Genomic DNA, 21768 nt, shown 5'->3' with positions numbered 1-21768 from the left:
TCAATTTCCATGTATTAGAGAAATTTCTGCGGTATGCTTTGTTATTGAGAGCTAGCTTGATTCCACTGTGGTCAGATAGGATACAGGGGATTATGTCGATCCCTTTGTATTTGCTTAAGTTCCTTGAATGAACTATGATATGGTCTATTTTGGAGAAAGTTCCATGAGCTGCTGAGAAGAATGTGTACTGTGTTGTTTTAGGGTGAAATACTCGGTAGATGTCAGTTAATTCCGCTTGAAGTATGGCCTCACTTAATTCGGTAGCTTCTTTGCCAATCCTCTGGTTGGTAGACCTGTCCTTTGGTGAGAGTGGCGTGTTAAAGTCTCCTAGTATTATCGTATTGGGATCTATTTTATTCTGTAAGTTTGAGAGCATTTGTTTAACATATCTGGGTGCACCGATATTTGGGGCATATAAGTTGATGATGGTTATATCCTCCTCTTGGATTGTTCCCTTTATTAATATGTAATGTCCGTCCTTGTCTTTCTGTACTGATTTTAATGAAAAGTTTATTTTGTCAGATATCAGGATAGCTACACCTGCTTTCTTATTGGGGGAATTTGATTGGTAGATCCTTTTCCACCCCTTCACTCTGAGTTTGTTTGTATGTTTGGCTGAGAGGTGGGTCTCCTGAAGGCAACAGATGGATGGGTCTTGTTTTCTGATCCAGTCCTCAGTTCGTTTTCTTTTAATTGGCGAATTCAGCCCATTTATATTAAGAGAAAGTATAGAGAGATGCATTGTTGTCCCTGCCATTCCGTTTTCCTAAGTTTTTCTTCTTTCCTTTCCTCCTGTGCTTGCTCAGTTAGACTTTGAGTAATGCCTGTTTGGGGCAGGTCCCAGTTCCTGGTTGCTTTCTTCAGGTTGTGTCCCCCCTCTTAGAATTCTTTGTAATGCTGGCTTAATGTTTATGTATTCATTTAGTTTTTCTTTGCTATTAAAAGTTTTCAGTTCTCCATCGAATGTGAATGCTAGCTTTGCCGGGTATATCAGTCTGGGTTGGCAGTTATTGGCTCTCAGGGCTCGTATGGTGCTTTCCCAGGCTTTTCTTGCATTCATTGTTTGTGTGGAGAGATCTGCAGTGATTCTAATTTTTTTCCCGTTGTAGTATAGCTCCTTCTTCATTTTTGCTGCATGCAGGATTGTTTCCTTATTATTCAGATCCATCATTGTTACTATTATGTGCCTAGAAGTGTTTCTCCTGGGATCTTGCTTGTTGGGTGTTCGATAAGCTTTTGTGATGTAGTTAAGATGGTCGTTTTTGAGGTGGGGAAAATTTTCATTGACTATCTTGTTAAATAGGTGTTGCATTCCCTTGCTCTGGAATTCCTCACCTTCGTCCACTCCGATTATGCGAAGGTTAAATTTTTTAGCATTATCTGCTTGCTCTTGAATTTCCCTTTGGTTTAATTTGAGTGATTTTTCCATATCTGTCACTTTTTGGTCCAGTTGGTGTATTCTGTCTTCTGTATCTGACACTCTACCTTCCATTTCATTCACTCTGTTGACCGTGGCTTCTATTGTGGTTTGCATGGTGGAAATGGATCCCTTTATGGATTCAATGTTGGTTCTCAGAGTACTGATCTCACCTCTCAATGAGGTGATATCAGTATGCATTACCTCTAATTTGGCGTTTATCTCACTTCTTACTGAGGTTTGTGCAGCTTCTATTTTTGCATCCAATTTTTGTTTGATATCCTGTATATCTTTTGATAGTTCATCCTTGTGCTCTTTCAATTTCTGATCCATTTCTCGCTTTATTTCTTGAGTCATTGCCTCCAGCAACCCTTGGATGTAGTTTTTGTCTTCCATTCCTGCTTTGCTCCCACTGGGGCTCTCCCCTGCGTGGCTGCTGGCTTTTGAGGTGAGCTTGCTGTCCTGGGTAGTGGTAAACCTTGTGATTTTTCTCTGTGATTTTCGCATGGGGGTTCAGGAGACTGCTCTTCAATCTTGTTTTGGTGTGTCTGTCTTTGCTTGGTTGCTGATTCTCTATTGGTAGAGAGAGTCTGTGTCTGATCTGGATTCTGTTGGGAGCCTATTTCCAGCTGCTATTCACTTAGGATTCTCAGCTCTCTGCTGTAGCAATTCCCGCCTTTGGAAGGGTTGAGCAGCCTAGACTGCTTGTGTTTGCTCCTGCGGGTGCTCTTGGGAAGATCAGATGCTCTGGATGCACTCTCCCAAATACTGGAGTCTGCTATGGGCTCCTGATGTGTTTTTGTTTGTTTGTTTTGGGCTGGTTGTGGGCTTGAACTCTAGGTTTGGGTGCTGTCCCTCAGCTCTTCAGCTCAGGGCTGGCACCCTACCATTTGAGCCACAGCCCCACTTCTGACCCTTTTTGCTTTGTTCAGGCGCCGGTCCCCTGGCCTGGTTCCGGCCCCAGCCTGGAGCGCGCTCGTTAGGCCTGTGCTAATGTGTATACCACCTTGGTTATGCAGCCTGGAGGACACAGTTCAAATTTCTTCTACTGTTGGTAGTCTTGACCCAGGGGCACTGTTCCTGGCTTGAGCATTTACGCTCCCTTCCCGGGGCGCTCTTGCTCTGGCCTGGCCAGCAGAGTGTGCTCCACCGGCTGGTGGGGCTCTCGAACAGTTCCCAGTTTTAGTGGGTCCTGTGGTCCGGGTGTTGGGGTAGGGAGTCTAGGTCAGGGTCTGGGGATTCCCTCCAGCTCTGGTCTCCCTTGATGGATTCCCTGTCCCCTGATGGGTACTCACCCTGTAGGTCGTCAGTTGTTGTTGCAGTCCGTCAGTTGTTGTTGCAGTCCGAGTTCAGTTGGGGTGGTTGCGGGCTGGGTTGGGCGGCCCCCCGCCGGGTCGTTGCGATCGCGATTGGGCGGGTGGTCTGCGGACAGGTCCCTTTGTGGCGCTGCTGGTGCCGGGCGGCTTTGGCGGGATGGAGCCTCTCCGCTCCGGTGGAGAGTGATGGGTGGGGTGGGATCCTCGTGGAGACTCCCGGCTGGTAGGTTTCTCTGTTCCTGGCGATCCGCTGTTCTGCAATCCGGTACCTGGTGATCTGCAAGCAGCCCCCTGTGTCTCTGTGGCTCCGGCAGCCCCTGCCGGGCCGGCTGGCCGGCGGCTTGGCGCACTGCCGCGCGGCCAGTAAAGGTTGGGGGAGGGGTCTTCGCTCTTCTCTGTTCTGAAATTCTTCTTTTCCTCTCTTTCTTTTTTTGTTATTTTCCACCTCTGGTTTTTCTCTGAGTGTTCGTCTTTTTGTTGTTGTCGGTCTCTTGGGGAGATTAAAGGTTGGAACTCGAACTCTCTTTTTGGTTGGAGAGAGCTGTGGCGTTTCCCTACTGCCCCGTCGCCATCTTGAGAACTCCTCCCCTGCAGTCTCTTTTTATTCCTCCTTGAATGACCGAGTCTTAAAAGTACTTCTAGGAAGAAGTCCCCAAATCACGATGATTTGGATACGTTTGAAGTGAGTCTGTAATGGAAACTTTCCACCTGTGGGGATGTATATGTATATGTAGTAGTGAGGGGCTCCGGGGAATTGAACCCAGGGCCTCGTGCATGCAAGGCCAGTGCCCTGACACTTGAGCTGTGTTTATTTATTTTTGTCAGTCATGGGCTTGAACTCTGGGCCTGGGCGCTGTCCCTCAGCTCTTCAGCTCAAGACTGGCACTCTACCACTTGAACCGCAGCGCCACTTCCGGCTTTTTCGGCTTCTGTGGTGCTGAGGAATGGAACCCAGGGCCTCATGCAGGCGAGGCCAGCGCTCTGCCACTGAGCCACCTTCCCAGCCCCGTATGTTGTGTTCTTTTGACAGAATCTCGTCACTTACTTTGCTCTGTCCTCGCCTTGGCCTCCTGAGTAGCTGAGATTAAAGGCGTGCCCCACAACTCCTTGCTGTCTATCCCCTTATACTCAAAGAAGTATTGCAGACTGAGAAACTGAAATTCCTTTTCTTCTTTTTACTTAGGTTAGTGAGGGTTTTGTTTAATGTTATTTTTATACTAAAAAAAAAAAAAAATTAAAATGAGCTGCATGCCAGTGGCTCATGCCTATTATCCTAGCTACTCAGGAGGCTGAGATTTGAAGATGACAGTTGAAAGCCAGCCCAGGCAGGAAAGTTCATGAGACTCTTAACTGCACTTAGCCACCAAAAATGCAGAAGTGGAGCCGTGGCTTAAGTGGTAAGGCGCCTGCCTTGAATAAAAAAAGCTAAGACCAGGGAAAAAAAGCTAAGGGAGAGCTCCCAGGCCCAGAGTTCATGCCCCAGGACTGGCGCACACACACATACAAATTGTTTTAATGTGATACAGACATTTTAAAATGTAGGACTTACAGTTAACCCTTATTTTAGCTAGGTTATTACCAAAAACAAGGCCAGTGTGTATAGATGGATTTTAAAATTAGTACATTAGCAAGGACACATGACCATAAAAATGTGTACAACACGAGTGCATTGCTACCTTCAGATACGCTTTGCGGGTAACACATTAATACCTACCGTTCCGTTTGCTTTTGCAGGTTTCAGAAGTAACCAATATTCCAAGTAAAAGACCAGTAGTACAGGTTTTGAGTAGCACCGTTTTGCCGTCCACCTATCAGATTCGGATCACGACTTGCAAAACGGAGCTTGAGCAGCTCATACAGCAGAAGCGGGAGCAGTGCAGTGCGGAGAGGGTGGCCAAGCAGATGATGGAGAGCGCCGAGTGGGAGAGCAAGCCGCCGCCCCCAGGTGAGCACCGGCCCTCCTGGGCGTGCGCTGATGCCCGAGTCCCCGCCCCCCCGGGCCTGGTCCCCAAACCCCAAACCTGCACAAGGTGGAGGCTTCTTGAGCGTCTTGGGTTATGGATTTATTTACTCATGTGCTTATTTTGGTAAGAGATGTTCAGAAAACCTCAAAAAGCTGAGATATTTTTGGCCTTAAGTATTTTACCACCCGTAGGGAATGAGAACAAAAGTTATCACTTTAGCGCGGGGCGCTTGGTGGCTCACACCTGTCATCCTCGCTACTCAGGAGCTGCGATCTGAGCATCCAGGTCCAAAGCCAGCCCCAGGCAGGAAAGTCCCTGAGACTCTTTTATCTCCAACTAACTACAAAAACCCAGGAATAGCACTGTGGCCCAAAGTGGTAGAGCGCTAGCCTTGAGCACCAAAGCTCGGAGACAGCACCCAGGCCCTGAGTTCAAGCCCCAGGATCCGCACAAAAATAAATCAAAAATAGCATCTGTCTTGCGGTGGTAGACGGCTTCACTGGTTCTTCGCGCCTCTCACTGGCTTTGTTCTTGGGATCGTTCCCAAGCTGCTCGTAAACTTGAACCTCAGCTGCCACCCTCCTGCTTTTTCCCAGGGTGGCGTCCTAAAGGGCTGCTGGTCGCACACCTGCACGAGCACAAATCCGCCGTCAACCGGATCCGGGTCTCTGATGAACATTCGCTCTTCGCAACGTGTTCCAATGACGGCACGGTGAAAATCTGGAACAGTCAGAAGATGGAGGGGAAGACGACCACGACGAGGTAGAGTGTCTCCCAACCACAGAGGCCTCGGGATGCTTCTGCACTGACACCATTTCAGGGGGCCGGGGTGGGGTGGGGGAAGCATCACCACAAAGTGGGAAGCACTTCTTGGAGCTCAAGCTTGGTGAGAAATGGGAAGTCTTGTTTGCTGGTTGGTTGGTTGTGGGGCTTGAACTCTGGGCCTGGGCGCTGTCCCTCAGCTCTTAGGAAGACCAGCTCAAGAAGGTCAGCTCAGGGCAACCACTTCTGGCTTTTTCTACTTATTTGGTGCTGAGGAATGGAACCAACGGCCTCATGCATGCAAGGCTAGCACTCCACCACGGAGCCACCTTCCCAGCCCATAGCTGTTTTATTTTGACGCTCGTGGGGGCTTGAACTCGGGGCTTGTTTTTGTTTTTGTTTGTTTTTTTTTTTTGCTCAAGGGTAGCCCTTGACCCCTGAGCCATGGCGCCACTCCCAGCCTTTTTTGTGTATGCAGCACCGAGGTACCGAACCCGGGGCTTCATGCATGCCAGGCGAGCACTCCACCACGGAGCCACCTTCCCAGCCCTGAGAAGTCTTGAAGTGTGGTGTAAGGCGTTGAAGACGATGTTATGGGGAACGGGGGAGGGGATGCGGGGCGGATGTGAGATAAGTGGACGCGGGCGTAGTCGCAGGGACAAGTGGCGTCTGAGGGAGGAACTGAGAAGCAGAGGACAGAGCCGCTAGCTCGCTTGAAGGGCTGCGAGGGCCTCGGCTGTGTTTCTGAATGCTTTCGTGGATTGCGTATCACTCCATCTCCCCCAGATCTTACGGACGGATGAGTAAGTAGACTGAGGCACAGGGCAGGTCAGCTAGGTAGTTGAGCATAGACCTCATCTCTGCTTTCCTACCATGCCGGCCCAAAGTAGGGGCTGTGGGGATGGAGACCCCAGCACTAGAGTGTGCCTAGAAAGCCGCTCAGCCCTGTAACTGCGCGCGAGCGAGGGCGGCCCTGAGGCGACTTCACCATTACTTTTGTTTGGTCGTTGTTTTTTTTTGGTTGGTTGTGGGTCTTGAACTCAGGGCCTGGACACTGTCCCCTCATCTGTTCAGCTCAAGGCTAGCGCTCTACCACATGAGCCACAGTGTCATTTCCAGTTTTCAGATGGTTCCTTGGAGATAAGAGTCTCATAGCCTTTCCTGCCCGGGCTGGCTTTGAACCATAGTCCTGAGGTCTCAGCCTCCCGAGTTGCTAGGATGACAAGCGCGAGCCACTGGCGCCCCGCTTGTCCTTGTTCTAGTTCTGAAGTCTACAGAGGAGAGAGGAATTGTGTTTGCTGATGGTCCCGCGGATGTTCAACACCGACCACGTGACTGAACTTGTTTTTCTCCGCTCAGGTCTATTCTCACCTATAGCCGCATCGGAGGGCGCGTGAAGACGCTCACGTTCTGCCAGGGCTCCCACTACTTAGCCGTGGCGTCGGACAATGGCGCTGTGCAGCTGCTTGGCATTGAGGCGTCCAAGCTGCCCAAGTCTCCTAAAATCCACCCTCTGCAGAGCAGGTACCTGTCCCGCGCCCCTCCACACGCTACATTTCCCACCACGGGGGGGACCGGAGCCTCTCCCAGTGTGCTTTGCTTCACCTGATGACATCTTTAACTTTCATCTTTTAATTTTTTTTTTTTTTTTTTTTTTTGCTGGTTGTGGGCCTTGAACAAGGTGTTAGGCGCTTTTTGAGCTCAAAGCTAGTGCTCTACCACTTGAACCACATTTCCACTTCCGGTTTTCTGGTGGTTAATTGGTGAAAAAAGTCTCACCCAGACTTCCCTGTCCTGGCTGGCTTCAAACTAGGACCCTCAAATCTCAGCCTCCTGAGTAGCTGGGATTACATGTGCCTGGTGACATTTTTAATTATTTTGTTGTTGATGTTGTTCGTGGGGCCTAAACTCAGGGCCTGGGCGCTGTCCCTCAGCTCTTCAGCTAAGGCTAGTGCTCTACCACTTGAGCCACAGCGCCACTTCGGGCTTTATCTGCTTATGTGGTGCTGAGGAATGGAACCCAGGCCCTCGTGCATGCAAGGCAAGCACTCTTCCTAGCCCTTAGTTTTTATTTTGTTGATCATGGGGCGTGAACTCTGGGCCTAGGCGCTGCTGAGGTCCTCAGTTGAGGACAAATGCTCTACTACTTGAGCCACAGTGCCATTTCCAGGAGATAAAAGTCTCATGGACTTGACTGCTCTGGCTGGTTTTGAACCTCAGATCTCAGCCTCCTGAGTAACTAGGATTACAGGCATGAACCACGGGCACCTGGCCCCGTTTTGATTTTTAAAACCATCCCTCTGTATGGAAGTTTAGTCAGACATAGGGAATTTCTTGCTATAATTGTTGATATAAAATAGGGCATCAGCAAACTATGGTCTGCAAATGATGAATACACTACTAATGATCTTATGTTTAAAAGGCTTTACAAAGCAAGAATTGTGCAACAGACGTACATATTACTTGGAGAGCCTAAAATACTGGGTCTTCATTGAAAATGTTTGCTAAACTCTAAGGGGTTAAGAAAAAAAGTATGTGCAAAAGCACAACATGAACTAATTATGGTGGCTGGCATACCATCGGCCTTCCCCCCACCCCCCACCCCCCACCCCCGGGATCAAGTCCTCATGCATGCTGGGCAGCTTGTAAGAAAAATAGTTCCGAACAGTATAAAGGACTGAACCTTTGGCCTGCGCAACACTGATGAATCTAAATGGATTTTGCTAATGAAAGACGTTTGTGTATGCAGTGTGTGCTGCCAGTTACAGGTCATTCTGTAAAATATAAAGGAGCAAGAACAGATATGTGGTTGGCCACAAGTTGAGGGGTTGGGTTGGGGAATACAAAGTGAGCCATACCAGATAATGGGGGGCGGGCAAAGCAGTTTTATGTCATTATGTCATTGGCTAGGCGCCAACCCCTAGCTACACGGGCTGAGATCTGAGGAAAGTCAGCCCAGGCAGAAAAGTCATGAGACTCTATATCTCCCAATTATCCAGCAGAATGCCAGAAGTAAAGATGTGGCTCAAGTTGTAGAGTATCAGCCTTGAGTGGAAAAAAAACTAAGGGACAGCATGTAGGCCCTGAGTTCAAGTCCCAGTACCACCACAAAACCATTTAACTTATACAAAAAAAAAAGTGGGTTTGCCAGGCGCTGGTGGCTCACGCCTGTCATCCTAGCTATTCAGGAGGCTGAGAGCTGAGGATTGCAGTTCAAAGCCAGCCTAGGGCAGGAAAGTCCATGAGACTCTTATCTCCAGTCAACCACCAGAAAACTGGAAGTGGCGCTGTGGCTCAAGTGGTAGATCACCCGCCTTGAACTGAAGAGCTCAGGGACAGCACCCAGGCCCAGAGTTCAAGCCCCACAACCAACCAAAAATGTGTTTTGCTCTGTATAAATGGTACTGCACTTACTGGTGTTGTGGTAGGTGCCCTAGGTTACACAAGATGCGACCGTGAGGGAAGGGAACACAAGAGTTGTCATTCTGTAGGACAAAAAATTGCTTTTTTCCCCCCAATGTCTAGTTACAAACGTGACCTCCAGGAGGTCACGATGGTGAATTAGAACCTCAGTTCACCTTGGTGACTGAGCGTGTGTGTGTGCGCGCGTGCGTGTGCGCGCCTGCCCTCGCCTGCCCCCTAGGATTCTGGATCCAAAGCAGGATGGCTGCGTGGTGGACATGCAGCACTTCAACTCCGGCCCGCAGTCCGTGCTGGCCTACGCCACCGTCAACGGCTCCCTGGTGGGCTGGGACCTGCGCTCCTCCAGCAACGCCTGGACGCTGAAGCACGACCTGAAGTCAGGCCTCATCACCTCCTTCGCTGTGGACATCCACCAGTGCTGGCTCTGCATTGGTGAGTCTGCCCCCCGCCCCGCCCCTCACCAGTGATTGCTTCCCATCTTTCTTCTTCCTCTTTCTGGTCATGGGGTTTGAACTCTGGGCCTGGCCGCTGTCTCTCAGCTCTTCAGCTCAAGGCTGGCGCTCTACCACTTGAACCATAGCCCCCACTTCCCCTTTTCTGGTGGTTCGTTGAAGATCAGAGTCTCACAGACGTTCCTGCCCGGGCTGGCTTTGAACCCTGATCTTCAGATCTCAGCCTCCTGAGTAGCTAGGATGACAGGTGTGCGCCACCAGTCACCCATCTTTTTTCTTAACTCTTGCATTTTCCTTTTCATTAACCATCACCTAAATGGGATTGTGGGAGTGAGTTACTAAGCCTGGCCCTTTTTCAGGATTTAAGTGTCTCCCCCACCCCCCAGCACACAGCCCATTGTGCGTTGGGCCCACCCCTGGGAAAGCTCCCAGCGGTCATCCTTTTCCCTCACGTTTGAATTGCAGTCTTATGTGCTGGAATTTAGGCTTCTGTCATTCTGAATGAGTGTCTACACAGCGTGTTTGGGCTGCAGAAGGAGGGGAGTCTGGTGGGTGCCTTTGGCCGTTCATGACGGTGTCACGAATGAATTCATTTCGAGTTTATCTCCGTGAGACTGGCCTGTGAGGATATGCCGCTGAGCGCTTAGCAAGCAGGTGCTGTGTGGGTGCGGGGGGACTGTCGAGCGAGCGCGAAGTCCAGGTGCTCCTCCCCACCCATGCGCTCGCGGCCCGTGGGCTCTGCTCCCGGGCCATCCCGTCTGCTCTCCTCGCAGGCACCAGCAGCGGCGCCATGGCCTGCTGGGACATGAGGTTCCAGCTGCCCATCTCCAGTCACTGCCACCCTTCCAGGGCGCGGATCCGCCGCCTCTCCATGCACCCGCTCTACCAGTCCTGGGTGATCGCAGGTGAGCGCTGCAGCCCCCGCTCCCAGGTGGAGGCTGGGCCTGGCAGGTGCACCCTGCCCTTCCGCCACCAGCCACCGCCTGCACTGTTCCTTCCTACACACCCACCGGCTCTCATTTTCTTTGTTGGTGTGGGGCTTGAACTCAGGGCCTGGGCTTGTTGGTGTGGGGCTTGAACTCAGGGCCTGGGCGCTGTCCCTGGCGGCTTTGTGCTCAAGGCGAGTGCTCTACCACTTGAGCCACAGCGCCACTGCCAGTTTTTTAGTGGTTTATTGGAGATAAGGGCCTCTTGGACTTTCCTGCCCGGGCTGGCTTTGAGCCGTGCACAAGCCAGGGCAGGGGCGAGAGTGACCGTGCCACCCCTCTGTGTCCCCCAGCTGTGCAGGGCAACAACGAAGTGTCCATGTGGGACATGGAGACCGGGGACCGCAGGTTCACGCTCTGGGCCAGCAGCGCACCACCGCTCTCTGAGTTACAGGTACCCTTGCGCATGCGCATGCAATCTAGTCTGCACTGGGTTTCCAAGTTTAAGTTTGGGTTGCTCACGATGTCAGCGTGGCCGCTGCCACATAGGTATGTCCAGGTCCTTGGGCCTGCTCATGTACGCCGTGTGGAGTGTTCTGACCACTGTGATCTCCTTGAACAAGGTGTAGGCTCTGTCCCTGCACTTTTGAGCTCAAAGCTAGCACTCTACCACTTGAGCCATAGCGCCACCTGTGGTTTTCTGGTCGTTCATTGGAGATAAGAGTCTCACTGACTTTCCTGCCCGGGCTGGCTTTGAACCGTGATGCTCAGCTCTTTGTCTGTGTCCTTCCAGCCATCCCCTCACAGCGTGCACGGCCTGTACTGCAGCCCCGCGGACGGCAACCCCATCCTGCTCACCGCTGGCTCAGACATGAAGATCAGGTACGGCATGTGCACCCCCCCCCCCCCCACCATGCTTATTCAAATCAAGGAATTAAATAGCGGTTATGCTGTTGACACTAGAAGATGGTTTGCGCACACATAGTGCCGTGAGCGCAAGGCAGTGGCGGTTCGGCCTCCCGTTACCTTGCACCGACGGTGACCGCCCGTTTGCTCCCTAGGTTTTGGGACCTGGCTTATCCGGAAAGGTCCTATGTGGTGGCCGGAATCGCGGGCTGCTCCTCCGCCTCCTACTACCGGAAGATCATAGAAGGCACCGAGGTGGTCCAGGTAGGGCGCTGGCATTTTCTTCCAGTTTTGGGTGACATGAGCATTTGAACAGTAAAGAACCGAAAAAAGCCAGGCGCCGGAGGCTCACGCCTGTCATCCCAGCTACTCAGGAGGCTGAGATCTGAGGATCAAGGGTTCAAAGCCAAAAACCGGGAGTAGCGCTGTGCCTCAAGTGGTAGAACGCTGGCCTTGAGCTGAAGAGCTGAGGGACAGCGCCCAGGCCCAGAGTTCAAGGCCCACGACTGACAAAAATAAATAAAGTCTAGGGGCTGGGAAGATGGCTCAGTGGTAGAGCGCTTGCCTTGCATGCCTGAGGCCCTGGGTTCGATTCCTCAGCACCACATAAGCAAAAAGAAAAAAGCCGGAGTGGCGCTGTGCCTCAAGTGGTAGAGCGCTCGCCTTGAGCTGAAGAGCTGAGGGACAGCGCCCAGGCCCAGAGTTCAAGCCCCACAACCAACAAAAAAATGATAAGAAAGCACTTATATAAATGAGAATGGTAGACACAATAAGGTCAAGAAGTGTCTCCTATTTAGGAGACGGAAAACCACAATTCAGACCTGGATGTTGGCAAGTTTAAAGCTCTGGCTCTGAGACGCAGGTTTCAGTAGTGTGTGCTGGAGGTGCACCTCCATGTGGGAGCTTTGGAATTGGCAGAACGTCCCAGGTCCTTCCCCAGTGTGGGCGGTGCAGGTCCACCGTGTCGCTCTGGCCGCGCTTCTGTATTGGGGACACAGGGCTGCACCACCGATGCCGGATGTCAGGTAGGCTATGGCTTAAGCGTTCACTTCCAGCTCTCTCCTTGACTTCCCCTCACCCCACAGGAAATTCAAAACAAGCAGAAGGCGGGACCCAGTGACGACACCCCTCGCCGGGGCCCTGAGTCGCTCCCCGTGGGCCATCACGACATCATCACGGACGTGGCCACCTTCCAGACCACCCAGGGCTTCATCGTCACCGCCTCCCGGGACGGCATCGTGAAGGTGTGGAAGTAGAAGCCTGCGGACCGACCGGTAATGCTCACGTGCACTTGCTCACACGTTGAAAGTCATGTCTAGTGTACGGTTTACGCGAATCTCTTACGAGTCAGACAGACAACACTGTGGGACTTTCTCCTGTATCACACAGGAGGCAAATTTGTATAGAAAAATGGTTGTAAGCTATTGTAAACAGGTTTTTGCTATTAAAAATGCTCTTCCGAAAGGACAGACAGCTCGCAGGTACGATGCTTTGGATTGTCATGAGAGCATCTCTGGTATTGCGGGCGGGGGCTGGGAAGGTGGCTCGGTGGTAGAGCGCTTGCCTTGCATGCATGAGGCTCTGGGTTCTATTCCTCAGCACCACATAAGCAGAAAAAGCCAGAAGTGGTGCTTTGGCTCAAGTGGTAGAGGGCTCGCCTTGAGCTGAGGCCCAGAGTTCAGGCCCCACAACTGACAAAACACCACCTGCCATTTTTTAAGTGGTTAAGTGGCGCACAGAACAGTGATAGAATGTGACCCGGTGCTCTTTCTCCTCTTCCCTCTTTTGTCCCTCCTTGTACTGGGGCTTGATCTCAGGGTCAGGACACTCTCCCTTAGCTTTTTCATTCAAGGCTGATGCTCTACCACTTAAGTCACACACAAATTCACTTCTGGGTTTCTTAGAGTTTCCTGCCCAGGTGTGTTTTAAACTTTGATCCTCAAATCTCAGTCTCCTGAGCTAAGCCACAGGCACCTAGCTTTGTTTTTCTTTCCTTTTTTTGTTGGTTGTGGGGCTTGAACTCTGGGCCTGGGCGCTGTCCCTGCGCTCTTCATACCCCTTGGGCCACAGCACCACTTCTAGTGTTTCATTGGAGATAACAGGCTCATGGAGTTTCCTGCCCAGGCTGGCTTTGAACCTCCATCCTCAGATCTCAGCCTCCTGAGTAGCTAGGATGACAGGTGTGAGCCACTGAGGCCTGGCCTCATCTTTTTTTTGGGTCCGGTTGTGGGGCCTGAACGCTGGGCCTAGGCGCCGTCCCTCAGCAATTCAGCTCAAGGCTAGAGCCACAGCACCACTTCCAGCTTTTTTTCTTTTTGCTTATGTGGTGCTGAGGAATCGAACCCAGGGCCTCATGCATGCAAGGCAAGCGCTCTACCACTGAGCCACCTTCCCAGCCCATCCTTTTCAAGGGAAAAAAGAAGTGTTCTCTCCTTGGGCGTGAAATGAACAGGTAATGTTCGTTTGGTGTACTTGACTTGCCAGCAACAACAGAACAAATGTTACCAATTATTTCCAATAATAATCAGAAGGAAGTTGTTTAATCCAAAGTTAAAAAACAAAAGTCCCTGTTATTAAAATGCTTCTGAAATACTACTGCTCACCAGTTTCCTGCACTTGACGCGCAGCTGGCCCCGCAGCCCGTGTCCCTGCCAGCTCTGCACTGCTTCCTGAGTTGGGCGCTCCACTCCGTGTAGTATGGAGAGCAGAGGGGCTTGACCAGCACGGCAGAGGGGCGGGAAGGCAGCTTGGGCGTCGTGGAGAGGAGGTAGAGTGCTCGCCTCGCATGCATGAGGCCCTGGGTTCGATTCCTCAGCACAGGAGAAGCCAGAAGTGGCGCTGTGGCTCGAGTGTGGTAGAGCTAGCCTGAGCTGAAGAGCCGAGGGACAGCGCCCAGGCCTGGCAAAAAAAAAAAGGCCTTACTGGCCATTCACGGCCATAGCAGGGAAGAAGCCGTGCCTTCTCGCGCACCAGGCATGCGTGGAGGGAGGGGTGGGCGCCCCGCCACGGCTCAGCAGGCTACCAGAGACAAAGCATCCACCCACAGCATGGCATGTGCCGCACAAAGCACAGGAGTGAGAAGCGACACTGCACCCAGCAGAGGAAGCTAGAGCACAAAAGGGTTTAACACCCCCCCCCCTCCCCCCCAGCACTGGAAACAGTTCGCCTTGGCCCACGGTCACGTGTCCACACCCCACCTGTCACCAGCCCCGCCTCACCATCGCCACGGAGACCAGCGGCGCGCAGCCTGTCCAGCTCAGAGCCTCGGGATGCACACAGACGGCCTAGATTTCTCCTCAGGGGACCCACAGCGCACCTCCACGTCCCTGCCAGCCACGCCCTGCCCTCCATCAGCCAAGGCCTGGGCCTGACGAGGCTTCTCACCACGCTGCGGCGCCCTTCGCACCTTCCCAACGGCGCGGGGTGTGCTTCCCGCCAGGCTCCGACGAGCCGCGGCCATCCACGCAGAGTTCCAGCCTCGCAAGAGCCTGGCCTTCGCAGACACGGCCACGGAGTGTGGAATGGGGACCGAGCTGTGCCACAAAAAAGCCACAGTGCAGCACATGAATAACCCTCCCTGCCCCCAGCACAGCCTGCAAGCACACCAGAAGCAGACAAGCGACTCCTCTGGAAGGGCAGCATGGCTCAAACGGTAGCGTGCCAGCCTTGACCAAAAAAGGCCCTGAGTTCAAGCCCCAGAACCAGCACATACAAATCATAATTTGGCCAGGTGTCGGTGGCTCACACCTGTGTCATCCTAGCTACTCAGGAGGCTGACCTCTGAGGATTGCGGTTCAAAGCCAGCCCAGGCAGGAAAATCCATGAGACTCATCTCCAATGAACCACCAGAAAACCGGAAGTGGTGCTGTGGCCCAAGGGGTAGAGCGCTTGCCTTGAGCTGAAGAGCTGAGGGACAGCGCCCAGGCCCTGAGTTCAAGACCTACAACCAACCAAAAAAATAACCAGGTTGATCTAGGCCAAACCTCTACATAGAGAACTTAATTTTAATGCCAAGTCATTTTTAACTGTTGAAATAAAACGCCCAGTTGAGACACCCCAGTTGAGACACCCCATTGGCAATGAGCAAAGCTCTTGACCAGAATTTGGTTTCTAAAGACCATTTCCCACAAGGTTGGTTTCTTCCCCAGAAACGCTGAGCTCTAGGCTGCAGCCGAGGAGTGAGGTTCTGGCCTCGAATGCCTGATTATCTGGGAAGAAGCACTATTCGCATACATCGCTTTAAGGGTCACAAACGTGCAGATCATTTCACAAGTGCTGAATGGAGATAGAGAGTTGTGCGGGTGTGCATTGCACAGTTTTTTTTTGTTTTTTTTTTTTGCTTATGTGGTGCTGAGGAATCGAACCCAGGGCCTCTTGCATGCAAGGCAAGTGCTCTACCACTGAGCCACCTTCCCAGCCCAGCATTGCACAGTTTTTAACCATACCTCCAACCCTGTTTTCTGTCATGGGGCTTGAACTCTGGGCCTGGGCACTGTCCCTGAGCTTTTTCACTCAAGACTAGCACTCTACAACTTAGAGCCACAGCACCACTTCCAGTTTTCTGGTGGTTCATTGGAGAAAAGTCTCAGTCTTCCCTCAAAGCCAGCCCAGGCTGGCTTTGAGCCGTGATTCTCAGATCTGTCTCCTGAGTAGCTAAGATGACTGGTGTGAGCCATTGGCACCTGGCCCCCGTTTATCTAACCACAAGTTCGTAACTATATTAAATCCCACATATTTTCTATTAAAGCACATTCCTAAATAAGTAATGGGACACCAAAAAAGTAATGAAGAATTTAAGATTACTTAGAGGTGTATAAGAAACCAGAACACTTTCTGTCAAACAGTTACAGTGGTGCATGCCTGTAATCTCACCTGGTTACTTTTGTTTTAAATCCTCTCATTTCCTCCAGTTAGAGGTCAGTGTGTTGCAACAGACTTCTGTCTGAATAAGATGGAGGAGGGAGAGCAAGGAAAGGCAAAGGAAGAGGAGGGACGGACAGGAAGGGGGAGCGTAGCTCCGTGAGTGGCGCTTTACCCAGCACACTACCTGCGAGACTGGCGTGGGTACTGTGTGGACTGGCTGGAGCCGAGCCTGCTGCACTTGACTCGGAGGCTCACCGGAGGGTATTTGTTGATGGCACCTAGGGAGAGAGGAGCCCAGGGAGTTCTGAGCAGGACCAGGGTACCACCGCTGTGCTGGTTCTGAGCACAGCCCTGCACATGCGCACACACAGCAGCAACACATCTGCCAGCTTGAACTCAGGGCCTGAGCACTGCTGCTGAGCTGGCTGGTGCTCTGCCACCTGAACCACTATAGCTCCACTTTGGCTTTTTGTGTAGTTCATTCGAGATAAGAGTCACAGACTAGCCGGCTGCCCGTGGCTTCACGCCTGTCATCGTAGCTACTCAAGAGGCTGAGAGCTGAGGCTCATAGGTCAAAGCCAGCTCGGGCAGGAAAGTCCATGTGAGACTCTTATCTCCAATGAACCACTCAGAAAGCTGGAAGTGGCGTAGCTCAAGTAGTGAAGAGCTGAAGAGCTGAGGGACAGCGCCCAGGCCCAGAGTTCAAGCCCCACGACCCACAAAAAAAAAAAAGTGGACTTCCTTATTCTAAACCCGATCCTCAGATCTCAGCCTCCTAAGGAGCTAGGATTAACAGGGGCGAGCCACCCCATGCCAGCTGGACAAGAGTGTTTTGTAAGGCTGTGTCGTTCACGGGTAGATGAAGTGTCACCTAGCATTTCACCAAGTTCTACCTTCCGAACTCCATTAAAGCCAAGCCAAAATGGCTTCACTTTTCTCTGGCCTCCTCCCTTGGCACGTTACCCAGTAGCCTCCATCAGAGGGCGGCCAGCTAACATGAACATGGCAAGGGTCCCACTAAGGAGCTAGAAGCGCATCCCCGGATGACTGTGCTCCACGCTGACAGATGTGGGAACAGCTGGCTGTTATGCCTGCCTCTCCATAGGAACCAGAGGCATAAAAAAGACGGCCAGGAAATTCAATGCGAAGGAATCGCGTTTCACCCCATTACGCCGGATTTTTCCTCCCTGACCCTGAAGTGCCCTTGAAGACACACAAGCGGTTTCCAAGAACATGTCAGTCTTCTCCTGGGGAATACCAAATATACTATTTTTGGTGCCACTTCTGGTGTTAGAAATCTGGGCCTTGTGCCCTTGCTTGGCTTTGTTTGGGTTTTTTGGTGGGGGGAGGAAAGGGATTTGTGGGGCTTGAACTCGGGGCCTAGGCACTGTCTCTGAGCCTCTTTTGCTCAAGGCTAGCACTTTACCACTTGAGCCACAGCACCACCTCTGACTTTTTCTGTGTATGTAGTACTGGGGAATCGAACTGAGGGCTTCATGCATGGGAGGCAAGCACTCTACCACTGAGCCACCTTCCCAGCCCTCCAAATTCATTCTTAATATGCAAGAAATAACAGATTTTTGAAGCCAAGCGCTGGTGCTTACACTTGCCATCCTAGCTACTCAGGAGGCTGAGCTCTGAGGATCGTGGTTCAAAACCAGCCTGGGAAGGAAAATCCCATGACACTCATCTCTAATGAACCACCAGAAAACCAGAAGTAGTGCCATGGCTCAAGTGGGAGAGCGCTCACCTTGAGCTGAAGAGCTGAGGGACAGCGCCCAGGCCCAGAGTTCAAGCCCCACAACTGACCCCCCTCCCCCCCCAAAAAAAATCAGATTTCAGGACTTACGTCTGATTGAGTTGATAAAAGACTTCACGAACTTCACGCTGTATGCGTAGTCAGGTTTGTGAATTCGACCGAGTTGGATCAGGTGCTGGTCCAAAGGCTGGCTGGCCAGCTCTTCCAGTTCCTTGTCATTCCACGCGGGGCCGAAGGACAGCACAAACACGGCGTGCCCGTGACACTTGGCTCTCAGTGCCTCTCTCTGCAACGTGTCCCCATCCACGTAGCTCGTCTCCCCGGCCGAGATCACAAAGATCACCTTGTTTCTTCGGGGGTTGGGCGCGCTGAGAAACACCTGGTCCACGGCCCACCCGAGGGCGTGGCCCACCGCCGCCTCCCCGTGGAGCTGCCGCACGGATTGCTGCACGTGTCTCTTCATGAGCCGCCGACTGCCGTAGGTGGTGAGATTAAACTCAGTCCGCACGGGGCTCCTCGGGGTGTTGGGCAGGAAGTCGGGGGGCGCGTGGCTCAGCAGCGCCACCCGATCTCCCGTGGTGGAAGTCTGGGGATGTGGGGTGATGTCGAAATGATCCAACAGCGACCCCACGAGGTGGCGGAGGTCTGCGAATTCGGCTGCTCCGGCGTTCCGGGAGGCGTCCAGCAGGAAAGCTGCATCCATGTAGGCCGGCTCCGGGGGTGGACGGGCTGGCTCACAGGAAGCCTCGGGCTGGCACACATCTGTGAACCAAGTGGGCAGGGTTACCACGCAGGAAGACATGGAAAGATGGTCAGGGGCCACCGTTAGGAAATGACAGGATTTCCCCAAGCACAGTTTGCAGTAAGTTTGTTTGTGTGTGTGTGTCCATGTGTCCATCCTGGGGCTTGAACTCAGGCCCTGCGCACTGTCCCTGAACTTTTATGCTCAAAGCTAGCGTCTACCCATTTGAGCCGCAGATCCACTTCTGTTTTTTTGGTGGCTAATTGAAGGCAAGAGTCTCAGCGACTTTTCCTACCTGGGCTGGCTTTGAACCGTAATCCTCAGATCTCAGCCTCTTGAGTAGCTAGGATGACAGGCGAGAGCCCCCGGCGCCTGGCTTATCTGTGCTTTTTACTTTTTTTTTCCTCTTTTGTCAGTCCTGGTGCTTGAACTCTGGGCCTGGGCGCTGTCCTTCAGCTCTGCAGCTCAAGGCGAGCGCTCTACCACTTGAGCCACAGCACCACTTCTGGTGTTCTGGTGGTTCATTGGAGTCTTATGGACTTTCCTGCCAGGGCTGGCTTTGAGCCTGGGTCCTCAGATCTCAGCCTCCTGAGTAGCTAGGATGACAGGCGTGAGCCACTCACTCCAGGCTTGGTGAGTGCAAGAGACAGACAACTGCATTGTGGTGCAAAAGTGTTTTGATCTGTTGATTAAAGCAATGCACTCATCACCGCACTTCTGTCATCTTACGAACGATTCATGTGCTGACAGCGGCAGAGTACAATGCCGGTTCATCTTTTGATTTTGATGTAAAGCCTTCACCTCATTGTAAAGGCAAAGCTACAGCTCATCTTAAAAAAAAAAAAAAAATCTCCATAATGCTCATTAGATGAAAGAGTGAGACACGTTAGTTAAAAGCCAGTGACTAGAGCTGATGCATATTCATGGGCTTCCCTAGCATGTGAGCTCATCTTTTCAAATAAGCAGGCCCATCTCGTTTAACAAAAGAATGCGGGCTGGGAAGGTGGCTCCGTGGTAGAGCACTCGCCTAGCATGCATGAAGCCCTGGGTTCCATTCCTCAGTACCACAGACACAGAAAAGGCCAGAAGTGGCGCTGTGGCTCAAGTGGGAGAGTGCTCGCCTTGGGCAAAAAAAAACAGCTCAGGGACAGTGCCTAGGTCCTGAGTTCAAGCCCCAGGACTGGCACAAAAACACAAAACAGAGCAATTAGAAGGAAGAACACAAATGCAGACATTCAACCAGACACCGCCATATGGTGCTAAATTAAGACTTTGATCTGAAATGTACGAAGATTTTCACGACCTCCGCATCTTGATCCTGACTGCAGAGCCCCTCGTGAAAATCAGTCACAGCAGGCTGTCCACTCCCTCACTTCTGTCTTGTCTTAATTGCTGGAAACAACAACCAAACTATCTTCCTTAAGCCAAGAAATGGAGCCGGAACTCAGCCATGGACATGGGAGTTCTGACTGGGTGGCGTGTGCCATGAAGCTGTGTGGACCTAGTGGGAAGCTGCAGCTGGTGACCCACGACGTGGGCGTGGCGTAGGAGGAGAGGGGACGAGCCTCAGCCTGGCACTCTTGAGAGTCAGCACGCGGCACCCCCCTGGAGATCTGCCAAGATCAGGAAGAGCCCCTCCCTTCCTCATGAGCCCTGAGCATGTGAGCAGCAGCCTTGTGGGGGCTTCCTCCAGCCTTGAACCCCCAATTACACAACACACACCCCCTGGGCTTGAACTCATGGTCTGGGCCGCCGTCCCTGAGCTTCTGTTCTCAAGGTGAACGCTCTACCTCGAGCCACAGCGCCACTTCCGGTTTGCTGGTGGTTTATTGGAGGTAAGAGTTTCACGGACTTTCCTGCCCGGGCTGGCTTTGAACTGTGATCCTCAGATCTCAGCCTCCTGGGTAGCTGGGATGACAGGCGGGAGCCACGGGTGCCTGGCAAGTGAGTTCTTTGTCTCTTAAGCTTCCTGCTCCTCATCAAGTCCACTGCAAAGGAGGGTGACTGTGGGGAAAGGAGCTGGGGAGGGAAAGGAGCTGGGGAGGCACCAGCAGCGCTAGCCGAAGCCTCAGCAGCAGCCGCCTCCTCCCCCGCCCCCCCCCCCCCCCCACCGTCCACCTCTCTCCACGCAGCTCCCACCCCTGGCAAAGCTGAGTTCTGCAGCTTGGGCGTCCTCCACCATCTCAGCGGCTTTCCCCGCCGTCTTGGCAATCACTAGGAAGCATAGGCGGAGGACGGGCATTTCCCAGCGCCAGCACGCCCAAAGCACACAGATCACCGTGCAGCCGTGCGCACCCGTAACCCCGGGGATCTCGGACGACGTCTTTCCGTGAGAAATGCATGACCTCCTACTACTACTACCATGTTAGCTTGTGCGTATGAGTATGTATGTATACACACACAGATATACGCATATACATATACACACGCATAAGCATATACATACGTATACATATATATACACATAACTGCATACATGTGTATACATATATACACATAACTGCATACATATGTATACATATATACACAAGTATGTGCATATATATGTATATACGTATACACATAAGTATATGCATACATATGTATATACATATATACACATACATAAGTATATACATGTGTATACACACATATACACATAGGTATATACATATATGTACACCTAATTAAAATATGTTCATATATTTAACGTAATATTTATAGCTTATATCCTAATATAATTAGGGTATTATATCAAGCCGTGTTACATTAATTTATTAATTATATTAATACAGTATGTCGATCTTATAAGTGCATAATTATGCATCACTTTAATAGATTAATATAGGATACCATTTCTTTGTGAGCTGTGAACACTAACCCAAGAAAAACACCTATAAAATATTTTATAGCACGAAACACTTGGCAGATACGGGCTCCATATTCCTTTTTTTCCTAAAAACCATGAAACTTTCCTGGAAACGAGATTACAGAGACGTGGAATGTGCCCTCCCACGGCCCTCCAGGGAAGAGACCCACAGGGCTGGGCTGGGCGAGTCCCTATGTGTGGGGGTTGCTGTAGTGGGGTGGGGTGTGGCCAGAACCCTGGGAGGACCCTCCAAAGGCCAAGGAAACGCCAGGCGCCGGTGGCTCACGCCTGTCATCCTAGCTACTCAGGAGGCTGAGATCTGACGATCGCAGTTCAAAGCCAGCCTGGGCAGGAAAATCAGTGAGACTCTGCTCTCCAGTGAACCACCAG

At 51.8% G+C, this 21768-nt stretch overlaps 2 protein-coding genes across 4 annotated transcripts in view; one reads left to right on the top strand and one right to left on the bottom strand.

Moving 5' to 3' along the window:
- The window catches only part of Pik3r4 (phosphoinositide-3-kinase regulatory subunit 4), a 64533-nt gene that overhangs the window by 33054 nt on the left and 9711 nt on the right, over positions 1-21768 (top strand). The window contains exons 12-21 of one of the 3 annotated variants that reach the window (XM_042666004.1): positions 4468-4678; positions 5294-5459; positions 6819-6983; positions 9103-9314; positions 10108-10239; positions 10614-10714; positions 11054-11142; positions 11322-11430; positions 12252-12440; positions 14316-14392. In XM_042666004.1, the coding sequence (XP_042521938.1) occupies positions 4468-4678; positions 5294-5459; positions 6819-6983; positions 9103-9314; positions 10108-10239; positions 10614-10714; positions 11054-11142; positions 11322-11430; positions 12252-12422 (1356 nt within the window). In that variant the 3' untranslated portion in view covers positions 12423-12440; positions 14316-14392. Of the gene's footprint in view, positions 1-4467; positions 4679-5293; positions 5460-6818; positions 6984-9102; positions 9315-10107; positions 10240-10613; positions 10715-11053; positions 11143-11321; positions 11431-12251; positions 12686-14315; positions 14393-21768 lie in introns of those variants that run through there. The other 2 variants (XM_042666005.1, XM_042666003.1) reach the window with 2 other exon arrangements.
- Positions 14032-21768, bottom strand: part of Col6a6 (collagen type VI alpha 6 chain) — a 58661-nt gene continuing 50924 nt past the window's right edge. The window contains exons 34-37 of the mRNA XM_042666002.1: positions 17879-18550; positions 16214-16307; positions 14385-14699; positions 14032-14064 (exon numbers count right to left, since the gene is read on the bottom strand). Coding sequence (XP_042521936.1) covers positions 14423-14699; positions 16214-16307; positions 17879-18550 — 1043 coding nt within the window. The 3' untranslated portion in view covers positions 14032-14064; positions 14385-14422. The remainder of the gene's footprint in view (positions 14065-14384; positions 14700-16213; positions 16308-17878; positions 18551-21768) is intronic.

Source organism: Dipodomys spectabilis, unplaced genomic scaffold (assembly GCF_019054845.1).
Source record: "Dipodomys spectabilis isolate Male_0828 unplaced genomic scaffold, ASM1905484v1 ptg000360l, whole genome shotgun sequence".
NCBI lineage: Eukaryota > Metazoa > Chordata > Mammalia > Rodentia > Heteromyidae > Dipodomys > Dipodomys spectabilis.
Note: the sequence above shows the minus strand (reverse complement) of the source record. Positions and strands in the feature narration are given on the sequence as shown.